This window comes from Scardinius erythrophthalmus, assembly GCF_964197995.2.
Source record: "Scardinius erythrophthalmus genome assembly, chromosome: 13".
Taxonomy (NCBI): Eukaryota; Metazoa; Chordata; class Actinopteri; order Cypriniformes; family Leuciscidae; genus Scardinius; species Scardinius erythrophthalmus.
This window is the reverse complement of record NC_138233.1, coordinates 10,678,322-10,702,393: the sequence shown is the minus strand read 5'-3', so window position 1 is coordinate 10,702,393 and position 24,072 is coordinate 10,678,322. Positions and strand designations below refer to the sequence as shown.

The following is a 24,072-nucleotide window of genomic DNA, read 5'->3' as shown; positions in this document are numbered from 1 at the left end:
GATTGACCGCCACAGAGGAGCGAAAACGAGTTTCCATAAACTTAAATGATGTAGGCCTAAATAGACTTCAGTCCCTCACATTAAGCTATGGAATGACTTCAGATGACTTTGTCACCCAAACTGACGCGGTAGTCTTCTTCGTCTTCTTTCTTAACTTCTTTTGAAATTGTTGACCGACGGGCACGCGCTGAGCTGTTGCTGTCTGAGCGCGCAACACATAGACTGTAAAAGGGCGCAACAGCGGCATTGACGGAGGGGCGGGGGCTATTTTTTTTACAGTCTATGGGCGGGGGAGTACTGGCTACTGTGTGCGATGGAAGGTCTAGAGCGGCCTGCCTGGCTGTGCATTAGGGGTGAAATGCATAACTGATGCTACTAAAATTTATACTGGCCAGCGGGGTGGCCAGTGGGGTGGCCAGGAGTCGGCCAAGGGTGGCCACGGCCACCCCTGGCCACCCCCTGGTGGCGCCATTGCCTTACAAACAGATCAGTCAGACTGGAAGTCCAGTTAGACCACCCTGAAGAACAGTTTTGAGAGACTTATAAACCAACTTATCTGACGCATGTCTGACTGTGACTGTTTCTGGTTAGTTATAGACAGATTTGGTAGTTAGGCAAATCATAATATTATTTGTAAATGAATATTTTTAACAAGTAAAATGTTTCTCTAGGTTATTTATGTAAGGTAACAAAACTCTTTGGTCTTGACATTCATTAAACACAGTATACGGGATCGTTATAAGTGTAGTTGTTTTCTAAACTACTTTAAATTCAAGCAGATCCACGTAAAATTCCAATATCAAAATCTAATACTGACAGAAATATAGGCATTTAAAACAAAACAGGTTAAAATTAACAGTACCCTACTAGCAGCAGCGTCCTCATGAATATGCAACGACTGGATTAATATTCATGAGCTGAACAGGTGGAGGGTGGCGCCGCTACTGTTTAAAGGTGTGAGCGGATTATTTTTTAACTTAGTTCCTCTTGCAATACCATGCTATCAGGTGGCAGCTCGTTTTGCGACAATGAATGTAGCTGGCTTGGTGTGGACAAAGTAGGAGTCCTTTTAAAATGACTTTTGTTAAATGCTAAACATTATTCCAGTTCAACCAGACGAAGAAACGGCAGCTAACACTTTCATAGTGATATCTTGAGGATTTTGCCTTCCTAAGAGCGTACGAGTAGGCTAGTGTGTGTGTTCCTGTATTCCTGAGGATGAGATGAGATGAGGCCCTGGCATGGCAAACTTTTCTTCCTCGCGGGTTTTGTACTATGTGTGTTGTTGTTAACCTCCTGGCACACATCAAAGTCAGGTGAGTGTCATTATCTTATAATGTGCCTGGGTGGATGGCCTCTAAATTATTCGGATTAGATAACTTTTTTTCTTTTCTTTGCTATATGTTTGTTAATTGCTCTTAATTGACAGTCTGATTTAAGTGTAAATCAATGCCAATGATACCGTAATTGATACTTTTTGAGAGATGGAAACCTTGTCATAGATACGTCAATTTTGAAAGTTGTATAAACAGAAATATAGCCTATAAATTAATTTCAAATTATTTTATATTTATATTTTAATTTATTTGTGGAGTGAGGGTAAAAAATAAGAAGCAATCTTGGGCTTTTTAATAAAGAGATCCAATCCTGTTCGTTTTAAAGCTACCATGTTCATAAGTTTGAATCTAAACTGTGCGGGAAGATGTGATCACCCCTGGTTTAGAGATATATCCAGACACCACAACTGAAATAGCTTTTACTAAACTTTTACTAATAGCTCTAGTAAGATACACTTGTTACCAAATGATGAGTTAAGACGTGGTGGAATGAACGTCAGCTTCCTTATCGCCAGACACATCGCATTACAGGAACTCATTCTTAACAGTTCTTGAAAGTTGTTCAGCCTTTCCAAGATGGAAAAATATTTTGAAAAAGGTGATTTTGAAAATAAGATTCTAAACACTCAATTAGACAAATAATGTGTTTAACACGTTAATTAATTGCGACATCATGTGTGTGTGTGTGTGTCTGTGTGTGTGTGTGTGTGTGTGTATGGAGGTATATGTATATGGGGGTATAATATATATATATATATACACACACACACTGACCAGCCAAAAAACAAAGTCGCTGTTTGGATTTAAGTCTATGCCCAGATCATTATTAGTGTGATTATTATGTTTCTAGCATGTTTGGTGACAGTTCTTTTAACTCTAATTGATGGAGTGTGTAGCTTACCATTTCTTAAAGGGTAGTTCACCCAAAAATGAAATTGATCCCATAATTTACTCACCCTCAAGTCATCCTTGGTGTATATGACCTTCTTCTTTCAGCCAAACATAATCATAGTTATATTTCACTAGTTCACACTTACAAATAAGTTAGATAGAATAAATGCGTATTTGGCATGCTGTCCGAGGAGAGGGCTCCGGGCTCGGTATTCGGCCCGAACCCAGAGTACTCCCCCCGTATTCCTGGCTGTAAAGATTAAGCCAAGAGTGAGGAGTCGGGGTGGTGGAGGGATGCTGAAAAACTGTCAAGGAATATTAGGTGAGTTGACAGTGTGGATATATATATACTTCTTGTCATGCTGATTAGGGTAGACATAATTGTTTGATGACGAGTAGATTGGATTGCTTATTTGAACGTGCTCCTCCCGAACTTTGTTTATAAAACATCATTTAAAAAAAATATCCTGGCTCTTACAAGCTTTATAATGGGTACCTGAGATTTTGAAGTCCAAAAAAGTGCACCCATCCATCATAAAAGTAATCCATATGGCTCCAGGGGGTTAATAAAGGCCTTCTGAAGTGAAGCAATACATTTTTGTAAGAAAAATATCCATGTTTATAACTTTATAATGTTGCTTTCGGTAACGGCTGTACGCAAGTCTAGTTCCGGTGGATGAGTAAACTCAGAATCTCTATAATGGAGATCTAATTATGTCAGAACGGACTTGTAATGTAGCCTAATTAATCGTTTGTGTATTCACATATATCAAATCATATATATATTTTGAAATGCCAACAACCACAACAACAAAGTACAGCAAAGCAAAGAGGAATTTCTGGAGCTCATTAACATTGATGAGTATTTACCATCTGTTGCAGTATTTATTCAACACTGCAGACTTCCTTAAACTACAGACTTCCTTAAAAGATAAAGTTATATGGCATAGTTTTTGTTTGTGTTTTTTGTCTGCAGAAAGGCAAAGGAAACATGCTGCTTGGAGTGTCTGTAGGCAGCAATTAAACATGATGTTCGATATAAAGTGTATTTTATGGGCCTCCATCATATGCACAGTTTTGTTTTTTGGTCACATTTATTTCTATTATAATGTCCTTTATGTACCATGATCCCCCATATTTTTAGGAACTAATTATTTTCTGTGAATTCAACAAATGCTGTTGATAAAGCTTAACTTGTTTTGGCCCAACATCCCTTTAATTCACATCCAGAGATGATTGGTGTTCTATTCTCCAGAGAACTTGCCATTGCAGCTGCATATGGTCTATGAGAGGTTACTGCGGGCAGAACAGCGCGGGGAGTTCTTATCACAAGAGCTGCTTAAAGTGCTGGGCCACCTACAAAACCGCAGCAGTGCTCTATCTGATCTCTCAATCAGCAACTCCTCGGGTGAGTCCAAGCACTTTTCCTTCTGTAATATTTGTGTCTGTTTGGTTATTCACTCATTTCTTACATTCATTCAAATCATTTTATCTGCCTTTCAGCTGTATTAGAAGAGCGAATCATTCGGCACTTGTTGCCTTCACAGCCTAATGCCCTCATCTACTTGCCTCATCTGAAAGAGCACAATGACAGTCTGAAACCCATCGTTCACCTGGGGCAGCGACGCACTGGAGGTCTGTCTCCCATTATAGCTTTTTGCGACTGTATAATTGCAGTGCTTGCAATTTGCAATTGAATTAAATTTAAACCATGTCTTATGCCCGGTTTCACAGACAAGGCTTAAGCCTAGTCCCAGACTAAAATGCATGTTTGAGCTGTCTTAAAGGGATAGTTCACCCAAAAATGAAAATGATGTCATCATTTACTCACCCTCTTTCCAAGCCTGTATGAATTTCTTTCTTCTGCTGAACACAAAAGAAGATGTTTTAAATAATGTTGGTTACCAAACAGTTGATGGACCCCATTGACTTCCATAGTATTTTTTTTCCCATACATGAAAGTTAGTGTGGCCCATCAACTCTTTGGTTACCCATGATGACAGAATTTAAATTTTTGGGTGAGCTATCCCTTTACCTGAAAGCAACTAGCACTGGGATATCTTAAAGGGGTCATATAATGTCATTTTTGTACAAGCTAATATGATTCTTTAGGGTCTAAATTAAAAATTTGTAATATACTTTAATTAAAAATTCTCATTAGTATTGTAAGAAAACACTAATTTTACCTGGTCAAAAACAGCTCTGTTTTCAGCACGCCGTTTGAGTGCATGTGTCTTTAAATGATAATGAGCTTTGCTCACCCCGCCCCTCTGTTCTGTGCGTACACCGTTTGTAACACAATAACCATAACGCGTTGTTTATTATAAACATGGGATTATGAATTATATTGAGAACGTCATACATAGAAAACATGCCGTAATGTACCCTGAATGTAAAAATAGCCGCATTCATCGTGAAGCGTGCAGCAAGCGATTTGCAAAGATTAATATAAAGATTAATATAAAGGTTATTAAAACGTTACACTCACTTCAGTTCTTCTGGAGGTGCAGCAGGAACACGAATAGTTGGTACCGATCCTTTTTCAGGAGCAGCTTCTTAGCAAAACCAGCTTTTTACTGACCTCGTTTGTTAAGCACTCTGGTGTGTGAAATGATTCGCGCAAACATGAAAGCATTGACGTTGATCGTGGGGAATATTCCCTTTGAAAACAAACTCAGCCACTGCGTCTTCAGCTCTACGGATTTAGGAACATCAAAATGACAGCTGTGTTCGTTATTACACCCAAGAACAGAACACCATATTCGCTTAGACGCCATTCTGCTCAGTGCTCCAGCTATCAGCAACGAACGCGCCGGTTGGCGCGGGCTATGATTGACAGCTCGCTCACGAGGGCGCGAGGGCGGGTCTGTGTTGAAACGGGTCTGTCAATCACCATTGTGGGAGGGGCGTCCGACCGTGTGACGTCACACGGTCGAACGGCTTGATTTAGGAGAGGGGAAAACAAATAAGAAGATTAAAAAAAAAAACACTGGATGGATTTTTATCATTTTATGATGGTTGTGTACAGGAACTGCCAACACACATTTCAGTACAATCAACTTGTAAAAGTGCATGTACCATTATATGACCCCTTTAAAATATGTCAGTGCCATTGTTTTGTCTCAAGATGCACACCAGTTATGTTTGTAAGACACGTTTATGAAAGCTTTTTATTGCTCTTTTGTACATCTTTTTAATGACCTATTGCTGCTGTTAAACTGCAGATGGTGTTTATGCATTGTTTAACTTCCTGATGCTTGTTTAGTGTTATGAAAGTAGCAAAGCATCTCTGTTGCAGCCTTTCATTTGTAATCAAAACCTAAAGCTAAACCTAAACCTAAGCTTAGCTGAAACTTAAACACTTTTTTTTCCTGCCTAGCAAGCCCTACAAACCTAATGTCCTGTATTGTATTTAATTTTTTTTAGATATATATAATTTCGAACATATGCTTTTATGTTTCTTTTTACTTTGTCAGTTATGTTGTTTCTACATTGTAGCGTTTACGACTCGGGGTAAATGTGAATTAGCTCAAGAATATGGGGAATCTTGGGAATATTAATATTTATGACTCATGGTCATAATTCATAAGTCGCATGTACATTTATTTTATCAATTATCGAGATTACCTTGTTCTATAACTATCTGACCAACATTTAATTCGTCCAGCGAAACAAATGTAAAATCATTACAGTCAAGAAGAGGTATTCACAAACTTCGAGAGAGTTTATGTCCTGGCCACGGACATCAAACTTCCTGAGTTTATTAATTAAAACTACTCAAGTAGTCTATATTTCGAGCTTGTAGCTTAAGATCTTTTACAGTTTCATTGACTTATAAGGTGGATTTCCAAACACAGAGGCAGTGAAAAGTATTTATGAATTTTAATAAATGCAAAATTAGAGATTATGAGCTACGAGTATACACGTACGTAAAAATGCAAACAATAAACAAACAACATATAACCAAACAATAACATAAGTGATCAGAATGAAATGAAAGAAAGAAAGAAAGAAAAGAGAAGAGGAAGAAAGGGAACTTAATTCACAGTCCTAAGAGATAGACACCAGGAAAACCGCTTTTATCAACTCAATATACTTGCAGTATTCTGTGCTCTTTCAGTGCGATGCTGTAAAAGAGGCGCGCGTGTCCGGCTGGTTTGCGTCTGGCTTCGTCTTCTGGGTCGTTTTGCAAGACGATGTAAAGGCTTACTTGAATTTAAGTTACCGCGAAAATTAGGTTCGTCTTCCGTGCGGAAGAGGTTTAAAGTCTTTGTTGCAGCGACGGCAGGCTTTTACATGACGCGGGCCATGTGTCCCAGAGGCCAAGTCCAGGCCCGTTCAGCTGGAGCAGCGCTGCACGTGGAGAAGGAGGAGGAGGTCCAGGGACCGGAGAAGAGAGGAAGTGGAATCAGCGGGGTCGAAGAAGGAAGAGAGAGAAGAGTGGGGGTCTCTTCCTTTTAACAGACAATCTGTTTACGCCTTGTTTTGTGACAGAGCGAATCAAACTTCTAATCTGTAGCGGGAAGACGTCTTCTTTGTGTGAAGAAAAACACGCCCCCTCTTACCATATGTCTTATGAGGGAAAGGTTTCATACTTCCTCTTAAGATTGTACATACAGAATAATACGTTTTACTGTAATCTAATACATATACACATTTCCGTGAGATCACTACGGTTAGAATGATACCAGACATGGTGTACGGACATGGGAATACAGATATGCATTTCTAATGTAGGATTCTGAGCATTTTAAGAGTCAATGGATTTCTATGATAGAACATAGAAAATCTCAATCTGCCATGGAAATTATACACACATAAAAATACATATGAAAAACATGGTTCTTGGATCGCCTGTGTGGAAGTGTATGGAATGTGGGCTTGGAGGAAAAGGATGAGCTGCAGCTTTGGAACCATAAAGGTTTATGACCAGGTTGAGGTCGTATTACAAGACACTATTGAGTAATTTTCTTTCAATGAACCTTCAGAAGTAAAGATTTTACTCTAGCAAGTCGCACCTCTATTATAAATTTGTAATGAATGGTAAAATGACATTTTACTATGTGGAAGTCCATATATGGAAATGTGCTTCAGTTGCATCTCGTGGTGGGTTTCTGGTTGAAAGTCCACGAGTGTGTGTGTGTGTGTGTGTGTGTGTGTGTGTGTGTGTGTGTGTCTTCTGGAATGTCCTGAGGCTGTAAAATCACAGGAAGTCAATACTGAACTAGGGGGGTTTTACAAAGGGGGTCTTAAAAACAGGGTCCTCTTTATGGCTCAAATGTCCCTCTGGGGAAATTATTAACCAGACGATGTGTTTTGACGTCACATGATTCCTTAATTTGAAAAGCAGATGCCATTGTTGCTACAACATACACAATAAATGTTTTATCACTGTAATGCATTCACCATAGGCTGACATAAGCTGACACAGTGTTTAACTGTTTTTGCAGTGTCTCTGGTGTTAGGAGTGCCCACCGTGTACAGGCAGAAACAGAGTTATCTAGTGAACACACTCCAGTCTCTCCTATATGACCTTTCATCTGTAGAGAGAAAAGATATTGTCATTGTAGTCTTTGTTGCCGAGGTAACCCTTAACATTTGCTCTTTGTTCTCTTAAATCTTTCCTGGCTTTATCTGTTTTACTGCTCTGGTAAGGCTGCATTCAACTTTATATATGTATTATATCATCTCATTCCTCTTAAAGGAACAATCCGACTTTTTGGGACTTTAGCTTATTCACAGTATCCCCCAGAGTTAGATAAGTCCATACATACCTTTTTCATTTCTGTGCGTTCTGTAAGTGTTATTTGACGCACCCACCGCTAGCCTAGCTTAGCACAAAGACTGGATGTAAATGGATAAGGTAGCATACTAATCCCAATAAGTGACAAAATAATGCAAACATTTTCCTATTTACATGTTGTGATCTGTATAGTCACAGCGTGTACAAATAACAAGGCTATATGAGACAGAGACCATTTTTAATCGTATAAATACTGGGAACTATATTCTCACTAGGCGAAGGAGCACAGCTACTTGGGCCGAGTGATTAGCGCAGCACACGAGACGCCCTGTTGATGGTTCCGTAAACAAAACAAACGTGACTAACTAGCTAGTAGCGAACGTGACTCGTGATCATGGCTGACTTTGAGGAATTGTCAGAGGAATTTTACTGGGTATCAAACCAAGATCCAGAACCATATATTTTTGAGCCAGAATACACAGACGAGGAGTTACAAACTTTGGAAGCTGTAAGACAAGATACAGCGAACACCCATGATTGTAAACTATAAATTTACTATCTAGTAATTGCTGACTCTATTACTCCAACTCTGAGCGAACTCTCTGCTCCTCACCACAGGGCGTCTCATGTGCTGCGCTAATCACTCCGCCCAAGTAGCTGTGCTCCTACGCCTAGTGAGAATATAGTTCCCAGTATTTATACCTATGATTTATACGATTAAAAATGGTCTCTGTCTCATATAGCCTTGTTATTTGTACACGCTATGACTATACAGATCACAACATGTAAATAGGAAAATGTTTGCATTATTTTGTCACTTATTGGGATTAGTATGCTACCTTATCCATTTACATCCAGTCTTTGTGCTAAGCTAGGCTAGCGGTGGGTGCGTCAAATAACACTTACAGAACGCACAGAAATGAAAAAGGTATGTATGGACTTATCTAACTCTGGGGGATACTGTGAATAAGCTAAAGTCCCAAAAAGTCAGAGTGTTCCTTTAATCTCTCTGTTTCATTTGGTTTCATTGTTGTTTTTCTGTTTTCTGTAGTTTAAATACTTGTATGTTTTGACTTACCTTAGATATGGATTTTTGATAAAGCTGTGAATGAAGAAGCTTTGTGTGACCGTTAGCTTTGAGGCTATCTATATGCTAGTGACTTTCAGTATTGCTGTCAATTGCAGTGTTTCCAAATTTCTGTCCAATCTCTTGCTCTCTAGAAGGAGAAAACCCCTTCCAAAATATCACTTGCCCCTGACTACCAATAGCACTTAGGAAACCTTGGTTCACATAAATGAATGCCTATTGGCCAAAAAAGAAGAGGAATGGGGTCTTTGGCCTAACTTTCTTCTCCAATAGAGATGAATCCTAAATGATTTTTAACCAAGGATTTTGGTGATGTTGTATACATCAGCAAAATTGTTTACAACAAAAAGTAATAAAAGTCTGACTTGGCTGAGCTGATCTAATAAGAATTTGTTGGCACAGTTAATACTAAAAGTTGTAGCTGTGCTAAAAATTTGTTAAGTATTCTTCATAACATTTTCTTCTTCATTTTCTTATATTTTATCTCAACTCTTCTCCTTTTTAGTGCACTTTTTACTTGTTTGATCTTGGACTTTTGGCCCTGTTTATTAAATATGTGATTTGGTTTGTTGATTCTTTATTTTTTTATTTTGAACTTTATTTGAATTAGTACACATAATAATTATTTACAATACACTAGCATTAAGAAGTCTCTTTTGCTCACCAAGGCTGCATTCATTTGATTAAAAATACAGTACAAACAGTGACATATTTTTACAATTTAAAATAACTCATTTCATATATTTTAAAATGCAATTTTAAATACATGCAATGTATGTATGTGTTCCATACAATGCAGTGTTTCCCCTACCATTACAGCGGGGGAAATAAGTATTGAATACGTCATCATTTTTCTCAGTAAATATACAGTGCTATGCATAAGTTTAGACACCCATGCTAAAGTTGACTAAAAAGAGGAATAAAAAATCATCTTTTGGAAACTGAACTTAATGCCTTAATTTAAAAAATGAGGAAAAATCCAACCTTTAAGGACAACAATTTTCTTTGTGAATGAATAATGTATCGTAAATAAATAAATGTTCTTCCTTAAAATACAGGGTGCATAAGTTTGGACACCCCTATGTTAAATTCCCATAGAGGCAGGCAGATTTTTATTTTTAAAGGCCAGTTACTTCATGGAGCCAGGATACTATGCATCCTGATAAAGTTCCCTTGGCCTTTGGAATTAAAATAGCCCCACATCATCACATAGCCTTCACCATACCTAGAGATTGGCATGGGGTACTTTCAGTTAGCCTTGTTAGTTGATTTGCATTGAGAGATGATCTTATGGAAAGTACTCCATGCCAATCTCTAGGTATGGTGAAGGCTATGTGATGATGTGGGGCTATTTTAATTCCAAAGGCCAAGGGAACTTTATCAGGATGCATAGTGTCCTGGCTCCATGAAGTAACTGGCCTTTAAAAATAAAAATCTGCCTGTCTCTATGGGAATTTAACATAGGGGTGTCCAAACTTATGCACCCTGTATTTTAAGGAAGAACATTTATTTATTTATGATACATTATTCATTCACAAAGAAAATTGGTGTCCTTAAAGGTTGGATTTTTCCTAATTTTTTAAATTAAGGCATTAAGTTCAATTTCCAAAAGATGATTTTTTATTCCTCTTTTTAGTCAACTTTAGCATGGGTGTCTAAACTTATGCATAGCACTGTATTTCCAAAGGTGCTTTTGACAACCCAAGTAAGTCATACATGCAAAGAAACAAACAAAAATAAGTTCAGAAATTAAGTTATGTGTAATAATGTGAAATGACACAGGGAAAAAGTATTGAACACATGAAGAAAGGGAGGCGCAAAAATGCATTGAAAGCCAAGACAACTGCTGAAAACTTACAGTAATTAAAAAGCAATCCAGCCCCCTGTCAGTGGAAATTAATAACAGCTGGTTCAGTCCCAAATGATGGCCTACAAAAAGGTCTCATTGCCAAGGTGTCACACAAGACACATCTCATGATGGGTAAAAGCAAAGAGCTGTCTCAAGACCTTCGCAACCTAATTGTTGCAAAACATAATGATGGCATTGGTTATAGGCGCCATTCTAAGCTTCTGAATGGTCCAGTGAGCACTTTTGGGGCCATAATACGGAAGTGGAAAGACAATCATTTCACCATAAATTTGCCTCGACCAGTGCTCGTCGCAAGATTTCTGATAGAGGAGTGAAAAGAATAATCAGAAGAGTTGTCCAAGAGCCAAGGATCACTTGTGGAGAGCTTCAAAAAGACCTGCAGATAGCAGGTACTGTTGTCTCAAAGAAAACCGTAAGTAATGCACTCCACCGCCATGGCCTGTATGCACGCTCACCACGCAAAACTCCATTACTGAAAAAAAAGCATGTTGAAGCTCATTTAAAGTTTGCTGCACAACATTTGGAAAAGCCAGTGAAATACTGGGAGAATATAGTGTGGTCACATGAGAGCAAAATTGACCTGTTTGGATGCCATAATACACTCCATATTTGGAGGAGAAATGCCAGTGCACATTACCCTAAAAACACCATACAACTTGGGTGTTGGCTCTTGGACAACTCTTCTGATTATTCTTATTCATGACATCCATGATGGCATGTCTTTTCTGTCTGTGTTTGCACGTTTACAATTATCCCAATGAGTGCCCAAAGCTGTAAACCTAGGGGAAACACTGCAATGGAAATCATTGTAATATGATGACTTTGTGTTCAAGAAACATTTCTTATTATTCTTACAATGTTGAAAGCAGTTTAATAAGCAGTTGAAAATGCTGTTTAATATTTTGGATTTTTTTTATTTTTTTTATGAATAGAAAGTTAAAACGGACAACATTTATTTGAAATAGAAATCTTTTGTAACATAAATGTCTTTACTGTTACTTTTGATCAGTTTCATGCATTCGTACAATTTCTTTCGAATGGTACTATTTTATTGTTCTTTTCATTGATATGTATTTTCATTCTTCTCTTAGACAAATGCAACTTTTGTGAATGCTGTTGTACAGAGTGTACAGACCAAGTAAGTGTTTCATTAACAACTCATCTGTTTCATATGAGATGTTTCATCTGTAAGATGGCTGTGCAAGCAACTGATCACAATTTCACTCTGTGTAGTCTCCCAAATGCTGTCAGTTCTGGATTGATTGAGGTGATCTCTCCATCTCCTCACTTTTACCCAGACTTCAGTAACCTGAAGGAAACTTTTGGAGACCCTAAGGAGCGAGTCAGGTTAGAGATTCGCTTGTGCTGTTGTACAAATACTGTAAGTAACTGGAAATAGATGGTTTATTAATGTGATCCATTTGTTTTATTGGTCACAGATGGAGGACCAAACAGAACCTTGATTACAGTTTCCTCATGCTGTATGCGCAGTTTAAGGGCACATACTATCTCCAGGTAATGCCAAGACAACGCCATACAACTCATTAATAGCTCTATGTTTTATTGTTTTTATAATCAGTCTTTTTGCGTTTTTGTGTTTCAGCTAGAAGATGATATTGTAGCAAAGCAAGGATTCTTTGAGTCCATGAAAAAATATATAGAACTGGTGTTTTCTGAGGAGTGGCTTTTCCTGGAGTTTTCCCAGCTGGGATTCATTGGTCAGTGTGTTGTCCTCTCTGTTCATTAATGTCCTATCCTGTTCTCTTCTCTCCCACCATTTCTGTTTGTTCAGTTTCATTTATGCACCGTTTTTTTATTTGAACATAACAGTCAGTGTCAGTTCCAGAAGTGGAAAGGAAAAATAAGCCCTCTTGGTTTGAAAACAAACACATCTACTGCTAGAATTTGCTTACGGACGTATTTGCACTTAAAAGAACAATTCAGTTTAAATAGTTTCTTAAATCAACCAGGGTTGCGTTTCCCAAAAGCATCGTTAGCCAACTTTGGTCGCAAGCATACTATTTACTATGACCAAATCTGTGATACTATTTGTGTCCTAGCATGAATTTAAGCATATCGCTGATTTTCATATTCTAGGCAAGCTTTTTCGCTCGTCAGATCTGCCAATGATTGTGGAGTTCATCCTGATGTTCCACAAAGACAAGCCAATTGATTGGCTGCTTGATCACATCCTGTGGGTTAAAGTGTGTAACCCAGAGAAAGACTCAGTAAGTTTGGGTATAATTTTTTTTGTGTGTTTGTTTTTCAGTGAGATTGATGTAAGGCATATCATTGTTTATCATTATAATTCTTTACACTTAGAAACATTGCAGTGATGAGAAGGCCCGACTGAAGAGAACTTACAAACCCTCCTTGTTTCAGCATGTTGGTTTGCATTCCTCGCTGCCCGGTAAAATACAAAACCTAAAGGTAATTTAAATTTCCACTTCCTTGTAGGAAGCTTTTCATATGTGTATACTGTAAATGCTAGGGTTTAGTTTCAGTAAACTAAAACTTAAAACATAAAAAACATTTTTGTTATTTAAAAAAAAAAAGTATTTCATTTAGACTAGTTGCCAAGTAAATGGAAAATATATATAAAAATAGTATTAAAAACTATAGTAGCATAATATAAGAAGCATTACTAGTAGAATAGTGGCTACCTACTAAACCATCCAACAGTAGTATAGGTCTGTAGGTTTGGACAACAGCTTATCTACATTGCAAACATGACATTTACATTATTTATATTGGCACGTTTTTCCATAGAGACTTACAAATTCGGAATAACACAGCTCAAGTGATTCATCTTAAAGGAAGGTGTGTTATTTCTTCTGTGCCAATGCATTATGATGGTTTTTATTATTTTCATCATTTGTTTTGTTATCTATTTTGGGAAGTCACCCAACAAATGGGTTGCATGTAGTTCTCTATGGAAAATAAATCGGGGGAAGGAGGAAGAATTTTAACCAGAGGTCTTCAAGCCTTCTCATGAGCTGTGTTCAAAATGGCCCCCATACCCTCATTCACCATTCCCTACATTAGTCGCTTGAAGGAGTGAATGAAACCGAGTGAGCGAACTCAGATACTGAGTGTACGTGGACTAATGGTTAGAGAGTCAGACTGTTAACCTGATTGAATGAGTGCACTCTAATGCCCACTGTGGTTTGGGACATCACTACAAATGACTGTCCCCTCAAATAGTGCCCTATTTAAGGGTATAAGGGGTGATTTTTGACCCATTTACATCGAATCTGCTTCAGCTCATCTGCATGTGATTTTCATGAAAAGCTTGATTAACTGGTTCTGGTGTGTTTGTTTAAAGTTAGAGCTAAACTCTTTAGGACAATGGGTCCGCTGGAACAAGGTTGAAGACTGATGATTATAACGTCAAAAAGAATTACACACTTCGTACAGGTGAAGCAGTACAGGTGCAGGTGCAGGTGCAGCATAACGTGTCTAGAAAAGATAGCAAACTCAGTCAAAAATGAATTTATACCAGCCTGTACTGTGCGCTTCACATGATGCCTATTGAGAGAGCGTTCTAAACCACTCACTAATTAGATTCCATTTCAGTAAGGATGTTTCCTTCGACGGCAGCTGCTTGTGTTGACAATATACAGCAAGGAAGCTCACTAAGTTTTGGAAAAGAGCTTATGTGTTGTCTGTATTTATATGTCATATGCAGGATAAAAATTTTGGGAATCAGGTGCTGTTTAAAGGCCACAATAATAACCCATCTGCAGAAATCAGCAGCAGTCTGGAGAAATATCAGTCTCACTCTCTGGAGAGAGCTTACAATGGAAAGGACTTCTTCTGGGGCCTCACACCCAAAAGAGGAGATTATATTCTCTTCACTTTTTCCAAGCCTCAAGCTGTCAAAAGGTGAGACGCCAGCAAAGGACATTTATGTGATGAGTATACATCAGTTTAAACTGGTACAGGCAGTCTTGCTAAAGTTCTAGTTTGTCTTACAGGTACATTTCTGGGTAAACTATCCCTTTATCTGTGTGCACTGTAAATATCTCTTTATTTGAATGTATAAATATAGAAGTAAAAGCCCAGCAGCAGTGTAAATGTACCCAGCTGTCTGCTCAAGTGAAAACCATTGGCTTCAGTTTAAGCTCCTTTGAGCACGAAATTCTATATAGGCCTAGCCCATGCCTGTTCAGGAGCTGAATACACTGTGACAGCAATCTTTTTGAATCCCCCTTAAGCACACACAAAAGAGCTTTTGGAGGCTCTAAAATGGCATCAAATTAACTAAGTTAGGATCTATTAAATTTATTAAATAAGAATTTAGTTGCTTTTTGACGATGGCCTTGTAAAGAAATCTGAACTTGCCACTTGACAAAGAGTGGCATAATGAACACAGGGAAATTCCTGGCTGCTTAAACGAATAAAAAGGATAGAGAAACAATGAATTGTTTAAATTGTACACATAACTTAACTATGCATAACCTCCTAATCCAGTCATCAGTGAAGTTTAAAGGTATCTTCTGGGTTAAACGCAAGCTCTAACTTTAACTCTAACAACAGCATCTGTGGAATGAGAAACATTTCGACTCAGAAAACAAAAACATAGTGTAACACAAATGGACTTACAATGAAACTTCCATTGACTGATTTAACTTGTGTATATATATCTTCCACTCACTTCCAGGTACCTTTTTCGATCTGGCAATATTGAGACAAACGGTGACCGGTTTTACAACACAACAGTGGAGGTGCTCCCTAATAATGTAAGTATCATGCCAACACTTTTTCTGGTCAAGTTACCAAAGTAACACTCAAAATATCTGCTTTCAGCAAATTGTGAAATATTATTAAACATTATTAACATTGTAAATGAAATAGAGTCTTCCTACAATAGTTTTATATTGTGTTGTGTTTTATTTGATTACATCATTTACTGTGATTCATGGGACTGTAATTAATTTTCTCATAAAAGATGTTAAGCATACAGTATTATTATTATTATTTGCCATTCATCTCAGAGCTGGCTGGTTGGCAAAAGTTTTTTGAAATCCCTTGCCAGAACCAATTCCTCAGAAAAATGGGTGGTTTTCAGTTTGTGTTTAGTCTGTGTTGTTTGTGTAAGATATATAGGTATTGTCATACAGACGTTGCATTGTGCATTGGGACGTATGTGACTACACCCTTTAACTCTCTGTACATTTGTCTTCATTTGCTTGCAGTGATAATTCATTTCTCCTTTACTTGTTAGTCACCCATCTAAACCAACAGAAAGCTGACACCCATAAACAAATATGTGGCTTTGCATCACTTGAGATTTCGTTAAAGTTCATTCAAACTTTATCTCAAACCTGCTAGACTAGGATTTTTGTACACACTTCCTGATATGTTACGGACATCCTTTTTTATTAATTTGCACCCAAGTACAAAGTGCTGACAGGTGCATGTCTGTCTGTTTTACAGAACTCTGTGAAAGAGAAGGTGGAGAGAGGAGAATTATCCTGCTGTAAACCCTCATCCGATGGCTTTGTTGAGATAGGTACACAACAATTATTGATTTCCTGTTTCTTTCTTTTCTTTTCTTTTTTTCTGTCCCTCAGTTGTAAAAGTTTGCATAAATACAAGCAGTTCACTCATTTAAGTAATTTACCAAGTAAAATACATGGTAAAAAAAAAAGAAAGTGATGATACTAGTCAGATATGAGTATCATCAAGCTAGCTGTGATGATAATTATTATTACAGGAAACTCCTGAAAGATTTGGCCAGCAAGTGAAGTCTGTGGGGTTAGGTATCAAGAACCGGTTCTTATTCAGAGCTGGTTCAGTTGGTTTGTTTTTTCATCCTTTTTTTTTTTTTTTTTTTTTTTTTTTAGTGCTGAATGAATTTCATGACGTCCTGTTTCATTAACAGTTCTTGAACGTCTGCATTTTTTTCTCCTAGTGCACTGAGCACTGAAGCTGAGTGTACTGAAGCTATGACAGTGTATTTCCTGAATCTACCAGAATCTATATTTATTCAGCAAGGATGCATTAAATTAATCAAAAATGACAGTAAAACTTTTATAATATTAAAAAAGCTTTTTATTTCAAATAAATGCTGAACTTTCGATTAATCAAAGAACCCTAAAAAAAGTATTGCTGTTTCCACAAAGAATATTTAGCAGCACAAATAATTTCAACCGTGAGAATGATAAGAAATGCTTCTTGAACGGCAAATCAGCATATCAGATTGATTTCTGAAGGATCATGTGACACTGAAGACTGGAATAATGATGCTGAAAATTCAGCTTTACCATCACAGCAATACATTTTAAAATGTATTCAGATAGAAAACACTTATTTTAATTATATTGCATATATATTATATTTTATTTCTGTATTTTTGATCAAATGCAGCCTTGGTGACCATAAAGAGACTTCTTTCAAAAACATTCAGAAATCTTACCGACCCCTACCTTTTTAACAGTAGTGTAGGCCTACATGTACTTGAAGCTTGTGAGACTTAAATTGGTCAATATTTTTGTTCTCTAAAAGACTGTATAGGATTATTAATGGAAGCATCAAGTAACTGGAATCTAAATTGTATTACATTTATTAAGAACCAGCTAGATTTCTTGATTTTTAGTATCAACTACTGAAATATTGGTTTCATGATAACAATGGTTATTGATTTGTGGATCAAATTTAATGATGCAACAGCCATGACATTGTATTTTACAGCTGTTAATGATCAAACAGGGTGATCAAACACTATTTGTCGATAACTGGTTGGAAACGTGAGCTAGTATGAATGTGTGTGTCTGTAGTACACACAACCACTTCAATTTCATCCCTTGGGACAAACCACAGTAAGAAATGTGAGAACAAAAACTGGGTATGTAAAAATGTGAGGCCAATGTCTGGGATCAAGCGCCATTCATGCAATGTAAGTTGAAAGAGGCCGAGGTTTCAATGCTCTTTGTGATGAAATGTTAACAATGTTTGTGTTTGTAGATTCTTTCAAGAATGGAGTGGCTGAGGGAGAAGTGAATGGAGCATTAGAAGAAATAGCGGCCATGAGACTACTGGTTCACTCTGATTCTGATGTCTGGGTTCTTCTCAGTGAGGTGAACCACATTCGTATCATCTATATATAACCTTTAGAACAGGGATGGGCAACTTCGTTCCTGGAGGGCCACTGTCTTGCAGAGTTTAGCACCAACCCTACTCAAACACACCTGAACAAGCTAATCAGCGTCTTAGGATTATTAGAAAACAACAGGCAGGTGAGTTTTATCAGGGTTGGAGCTAAACCCTGCAGGACAGTGACCCTCCTGGACTGAAGTTGCCCATCCCTGCTTTAGAAACATGCCTCACTAAATTGGGAAGTGCTTGAGATAACAATTACTTAATTCGGAGAAAGGCATGTTCACATGTGTATTGCATAACTCTATTACCCCTCTGGGCTTCTTCGTAAAATAGTCACACTTAGCTTCCTCCCGCCCAAAAACGGGCGAAGCCTTAAAATTTTACTTTACTTTTTCCCAGGATAACCAATCAAATATATTTTTGTTCTATAATGTTTTCTGATTATTATTTAGAATTTTTCGATTTTTTTTTTGATACTTTGCATTAATTATATAATTTTTATGAGCTATTTTTTCCATTAGAATTAATATATATATTTTATTTTATTTATTTTATTTTATTTTTCAATAAATGCAACATCTCACATCAAAATAGAGTGCAGGCCTAAAAAAATTTTTTTTTCAAGTGAGGAGCGCTATCTAGTGGCTTCAAAATGTATTAATTTGTGTCATGTCCTATAACCGCCTATAGGCGGCCTATAGCTTTTTTATTTATTTATTTGATTTATTCCCATTCGGAAATATTTTTTTTTATTACTAAGCAACCACTGTATGGAACAACACAAATTATATATCATTTTAAAGCTTAGGATCTCAGCTTTTTATTGCATCGTATTACATTTATTAACTCCTAACGAGTGCTGAGTAAAACCGAGTGTACCGCCAGCAGGCGCCACCTAGCTGCGAAAATATTCATTACCATATTTTTAAAAAATCTTGCCTTGATTAACACAAAGTTGATGTCATTTGAAAGCTTAGAGTCTGAACTTTACTGTGAATGTATCCACTTTGAAAAACTCTTAAGTATTGCTGAGTTAGTTGCTGATAAATAGAATTTCTTTTTTTTCATAATCTATAAAATAATGTACTGCAATGTGTCAAAAACATCATACAGCTCATGAAACATTCTCAGATAATTGAAAATGGCACTTCATTTTTTACAGCATATTATTACAATTAAAATGAGCCCAAAATTAACAATCTATTGCTTTTATGACAAAATATTCTTCATGGAGAAAAAAATGCCCATGAGGGGGTGTCAAAAAGGCTGTCTCTTTTCCAAATGCTGTAACTTTTGTTTCCTTTATCCAAAAATTATTATTTTTTTATCCAGATGCAGCTAACATGTAGGGGGACTTCACTAAAAAATGATTTTCCTCCTACCTTATTTCCTTCCTGAGTTATTCCATGACAAATAAGAAAGATATGCAAAATCATAATAAAAATTATATATATATATATATATATATATATATATATTGTCTTTTATCCGCTGTTTCTTGGCAGGACAATGTCCAAATGTAATGTAATTTATATTTTCAAAAAAAGAGTTCTTTCAAACGATACCTACCTTTTGATTCTCCTTGCTATAGTTTTGGAGTTATTATGATTATATAATTTTTATATAGTTTGGGGCAAAATTCGCTGTTTCAGTCTTACCAGTTCATTTCTCTGTGTGTGTGTGTGTGTGTGTGTGGGGGGGGGGTGGGGGGGTCTTATTTGCACTCTTGATGCTTTAGAGTGTCACCCCTTCATTGCTGTACACTTTTTTTCAGCACAGTGGCTGATCTGTAGCTTGTACCACCAAAAGTTTCTCTGAGTTTTCCTATTTTTTCGTATTTCCCATTCATTTCCTATGTCGCCCGTTTTCGGGCGGGAGGAAGCTAAGTGTGACTTTTTTTTTTACGACCCTTTAACATATCAGAATCATCTCCTTGATTTTTTTTTTGTGTGTTTATATAGGTAATAAAACCAAAGTCACCAAGTTTCACCCCCATCCGATGAAGCAAAAAAATGAAACAATTCGAAACGTTCAAGTTTTCGCCTGTTTTCGGGCTAAGAGACCTAGAGGGTTACACAGAAATGCAGTCCCAACCCAATTATGTTGACGTTTCACCAGGGAATTACACAATGGAAAAACACAATGATTCGTTTGCACATATGTATGTGTGAGGTTTTTCTCCCTTACAGTAAAATCAAATGAAAGTAAGGAAGAGGTCACAAATCATCTGTGTGACAAACAAATCCAGTCAAGTACTCGTAGGGCTTGTCAGGGCGGTTTATTGGGTCTTTCATTAAAATTTAATGCTAAGCTAGTTTAGCTTTCTCCAGCTCAAGTCATTTCCTTCATAGAAAAGTGGAAAGTTATATCTTAAAATTTCATATCATTAGAAACTAAGGACTCTTAATATGGTATCTTTCAGTAGATTATCGTTATCATTATCACTTTAACAGAAATGGCCACAATTGTTTTTATGCCCCTCATTCCAAACAAAATCTTTGATCAAAACTTATTTTATTGAAATAACCATTTCATGAGTTCATTTGCAGCAGCAGCTTCAACTGGAGCTTAGATATACCCCCCAGTGGGACTACTAATGCTTAGAAGATGAGTCTGGTAGCAAGATGCTTAAATTACGTTGGTTAAGGTGGCGGGATGCCAAAACAGTTGATGCTGGAGCAAGTTGAGCGGCTGCTTACAGTATATGCTCTGGCAGTTAACTGAAAGATTAGATGGGTTCGCTCCTCCTGAAATTACGTTTAGGAACTTCACATCATGTTTGATTTTCTAAAGGCCCTTTAGAATTTCGACATATTTCTTTTAATATTCTTTAAAGGGACTGTGTGTAGGAATTTCTCCCATCTAGTGGTGAAATTGTATTTTGCATTCAAACGAATAATGCTCTCCAGCGCCTCACTTTTTCAAATGCGCGTTGCATCTACGGTAGCCGTTATGTACCAAAAAGCTATGACAGGATGTCTTATAATAGCACTTCGAGTTTTTCTTCGGGTGAACAGGTTTGTTATTTAAAACAAACTGAAACTTGAAAGAACGAAAAAAAGAATGTTACAGTATGAATTACTGACTGTGAAAAACATTAACTATGGTAATTTGTAGTAATGCCTTCTTTACTCGTTATATTTTTTGAAGTACGTGCATTGTTAGATATCATCATCATCAGAGCCTTCTCTAACGTTACTTTACTCAATAGCTGCTATTCATCAAAGAGCCTGTTTAACTTTTAACTATAAATGTTCTACTGTCTATATAATAAAGTACACAACCAAGCAATGAAAAAAAGCTTGTAATTAAGACCGTAACATTGACTTACCTGTCGAGAAGAAAGCAGGCAACTTCAGGGTCTCTTTTGAAAGCTTTCTCCTGCATTAGCTATCCCGACATTAACCCTTGTTTTTGTAATCTCCGGTCACGTTTCCTTTTACGGTCTATTTTACGGTGATGTGACAAGCGCCTCTCACTGCTCTGCTCCTACGCTTCTGCTGGGTTCAGTCACGTGACGCTGGTTCTGAACGGAAACGCGTTGGCCAAGTACTTTTTGTCCCTCTCTGCTATTATAGTTTTTCAAGATGGCGGAACTACATGGAAGCCTCCGTGGACCTACCCGTCCCATGTATATAAAGATAATAAATTCTTCGTTTACGAGGATTAGTCTGATCATTGGCATAGGTATTTGTACACCATTGAGGGCATATTTATGAATAAAAATATTGATTTTAGATAATAAAATGCCTAAAAAGCTACACATAGTCCCTTAATTTTTTGCCTTTGTATAACCACAAAAACTTGACTTAAAGGGATAGTTCAGGATTTTAGACATGAATCTCTATAGCTTCCCCATAAGCAGTGTGGTGCATTGACCATGACTTACCCCCGACAGCGTCCTGTGAGCCGAGCTCCGGTCCAGTTTTGGTCAAGATGAAATTAGTCCGGCAAGATTGCTGGGGTCACGGCAATAAAGCTTTTTTCTTCTCAAATCAATATGTGTTCAAAAGAGTGATATATTTGCGTCACTAAAACGTTGTCTATGGAGAGGTCAGACCTCGTAATGGCTTGGCACTATTTTCTCCCCTGTCATATCACTGCGCGCTGCCGCTATACTGCGAGCTGCGCAGGCGCACACCACTTTTTCAGTTGTTCGGCAGTGTTTACAGCAGTGTTTACGTGCTCAGAACAGCTACACGAACGAGCTAACATAGCTACTCACTAAGAGCGATCAGTTTGTACAAGCTTTGTAGAAAATGGTGCGGACTTGTGACTATCCGGACTGTACAAACAAAGATGTGGCGCTTTCTCCTCACACATTTCAAAGATTTCCTGTGGCAGATGTTGCTCTGAGGCGACTATCGTTCTCTTTACGAGCTGTAAACAAAGTGACACGTGCGCGGGTCCCAGCTGGCTGTGATATGACGGGGAAGAAAATAGTGCCAAGCCATTACGAGGTCTGACCTCTCCATAGACAGCGGTTTTGTGACGCAAATATATCACTCTTTTGAACACATATTGATTTGAGAAGAAAAAAGCTTTATTGCCGTGACCCCAGCAAACTTGCCGGACTAATTTCATCTTGACCAAAACTGGACCGGAGCTCGGCTCACAGGACGCTGTAGGGGGTAAGTCATGGTCAATGCACCACACTGCTTATGGGGAAGCTATAGAGATTCATGTCTAAAATCCTGAACTATCCCTTTAAGTCAAATTGTCCACATGATAAATTTGCATTATACCCATGGTCTCACAGACAAGGTTTAAGTCTAGTCCCAGACTAAAATGCATGTTTGAGCTCTTTTAACTGAAAGCAACTTGCACTAAGATATCTTAAAATATGTCAGTGCCATTGTTTTGTCTCATGTTGCACACGTTATGTTTCTTTCTAAGACACGTTTATGAAAGCTACTTAAATGTCCTTATTGAACTAAGGCCTAATACTGGCTTAATTTTAAGGGTTAAATGCCTTTTAAGGGTTAAATTGACAAATATTTGTTGGTTTTTAGTTTTATCTTTGCTGAGTTTCTTTTAACATCGTTGCACTTAAAATTAGCACGTGTGTAATTTAACCAAACAGAAAAAAGAAATAGAAACAATGTATGTGTGTACTTTTACTAGTTAAGAGATCAACAACAATGAATGACCATCTCTGTCATCAGTTCTCTGTACTCTGTAATTTGCATTCGTTTTGCAAAATTCTTGAAAATTCATTCACAGTATAAATCATCGCAGATGGATCTAAATAATTTTATTGACATTTTAGTTCTGTAGCAAGTCATTTAAATCTTGTCTTTACATTTTAAAAGCCTTTTTGAGAAAGTCTCTGGCAGTTTCAATAGCCTTGTTTTCAGCTGTGACACAGTATCTAAGGTTTGCTTAAAAGTCACGTCTCTCTTTCTTTGACAGATCTTTATTAAAGTTTGATGAGTTGAGGAGAGGAGAAATTTGAGCCGCATGGTAACGTGTAATACCCCCTGCCGTGGACAACAGCACACACTGCTGGTCTGGAAAGGAACCTCCCTATGCTTGAACGGTTATGTGATCTTGAGGTCCAACGTAATTACTGAATTACAGGATGTTTCCCTCATCTATGTGAGCAAAGTTTTTACACTGTTGTTTTATTGTGGTCTGTTGTTTTGTTTGTTTATTTTATTTTATTTCTGTCTAAATTATTTTTTTTAAATTTAATCCATTATTTTGTGTTGCAAAAACAACTTGAAGAGACCACACACAAGGTATCTGACCATATTTTTATATTCTATTGAATTTAAGTCAATAAATGGCAGTAACACCAACTGTTTTCAACTTCTAATTTCATCATTATGTGTGCTTTTCTGCTGATATAATATTCTTGATTATTATTTTATTTTTTTCACCTCATCTTTGCAATTCCACTTGATGCAGGTAAGAAAATAATTTCAAAAAATGAAATTATACCCCCACCTTCCATTGGTCAGACAAACATAGTCCTGTCCAGTGCTATTGTATCAGACTAATTGGGGTGATTGATTGCACTAACAGTGTTATTTTAGTT

General features: G+C 37.3%; 1 protein-coding gene across 2 annotated transcripts; it reads left to right on the top strand.

Annotated features, from left to right (window-relative positions):
- The first annotated feature begins 874 nt into the window (after positions 1 to 874).
- On the top strand, positions 875 to 23,831 carry LOC308700429 (alpha-1,3-mannosyl-glycoprotein 4-beta-N-acetylglucosaminyltransferase B). 2 transcript variants are annotated; one of them, XR_014031305.1, is made up of 15 exons: positions 875 to 1,316; positions 3,484 to 3,636; positions 3,732 to 3,863; positions 7,679 to 7,812; positions 12,020 to 12,066; positions 12,162 to 12,275; positions 12,368 to 12,443; positions 12,532 to 12,646; positions 13,026 to 13,156; positions 13,251 to 13,358; positions 14,675 to 14,813; positions 15,592 to 15,670; positions 16,368 to 16,443; positions 17,898 to 18,010; positions 23,445 to 23,831. XR_014031305.1 is itself a non-coding variant. In XM_081382067.1 (15 exons), exons 1-15 carry the CDS (start codon positions 1,229 to 1,231, stop codon positions 23,460 to 23,462), a joined length of 1,581 nt encoding a protein of 526 aa, XP_081238193.1. In that variant the 5' UTR covers positions 980 to 1,228; the 3' UTR covers positions 23,463 to 23,831. The 2 variants fall into 2 exon arrangements, 1 of the variants encoding a protein (XP_081238193.1); XM_081382067.1 differs by having other exon boundaries at positions 980 to 1,316; positions 14,617 to 14,813.
- Positions 23,832 to 24,072: the final 241 nt, after the last annotated feature.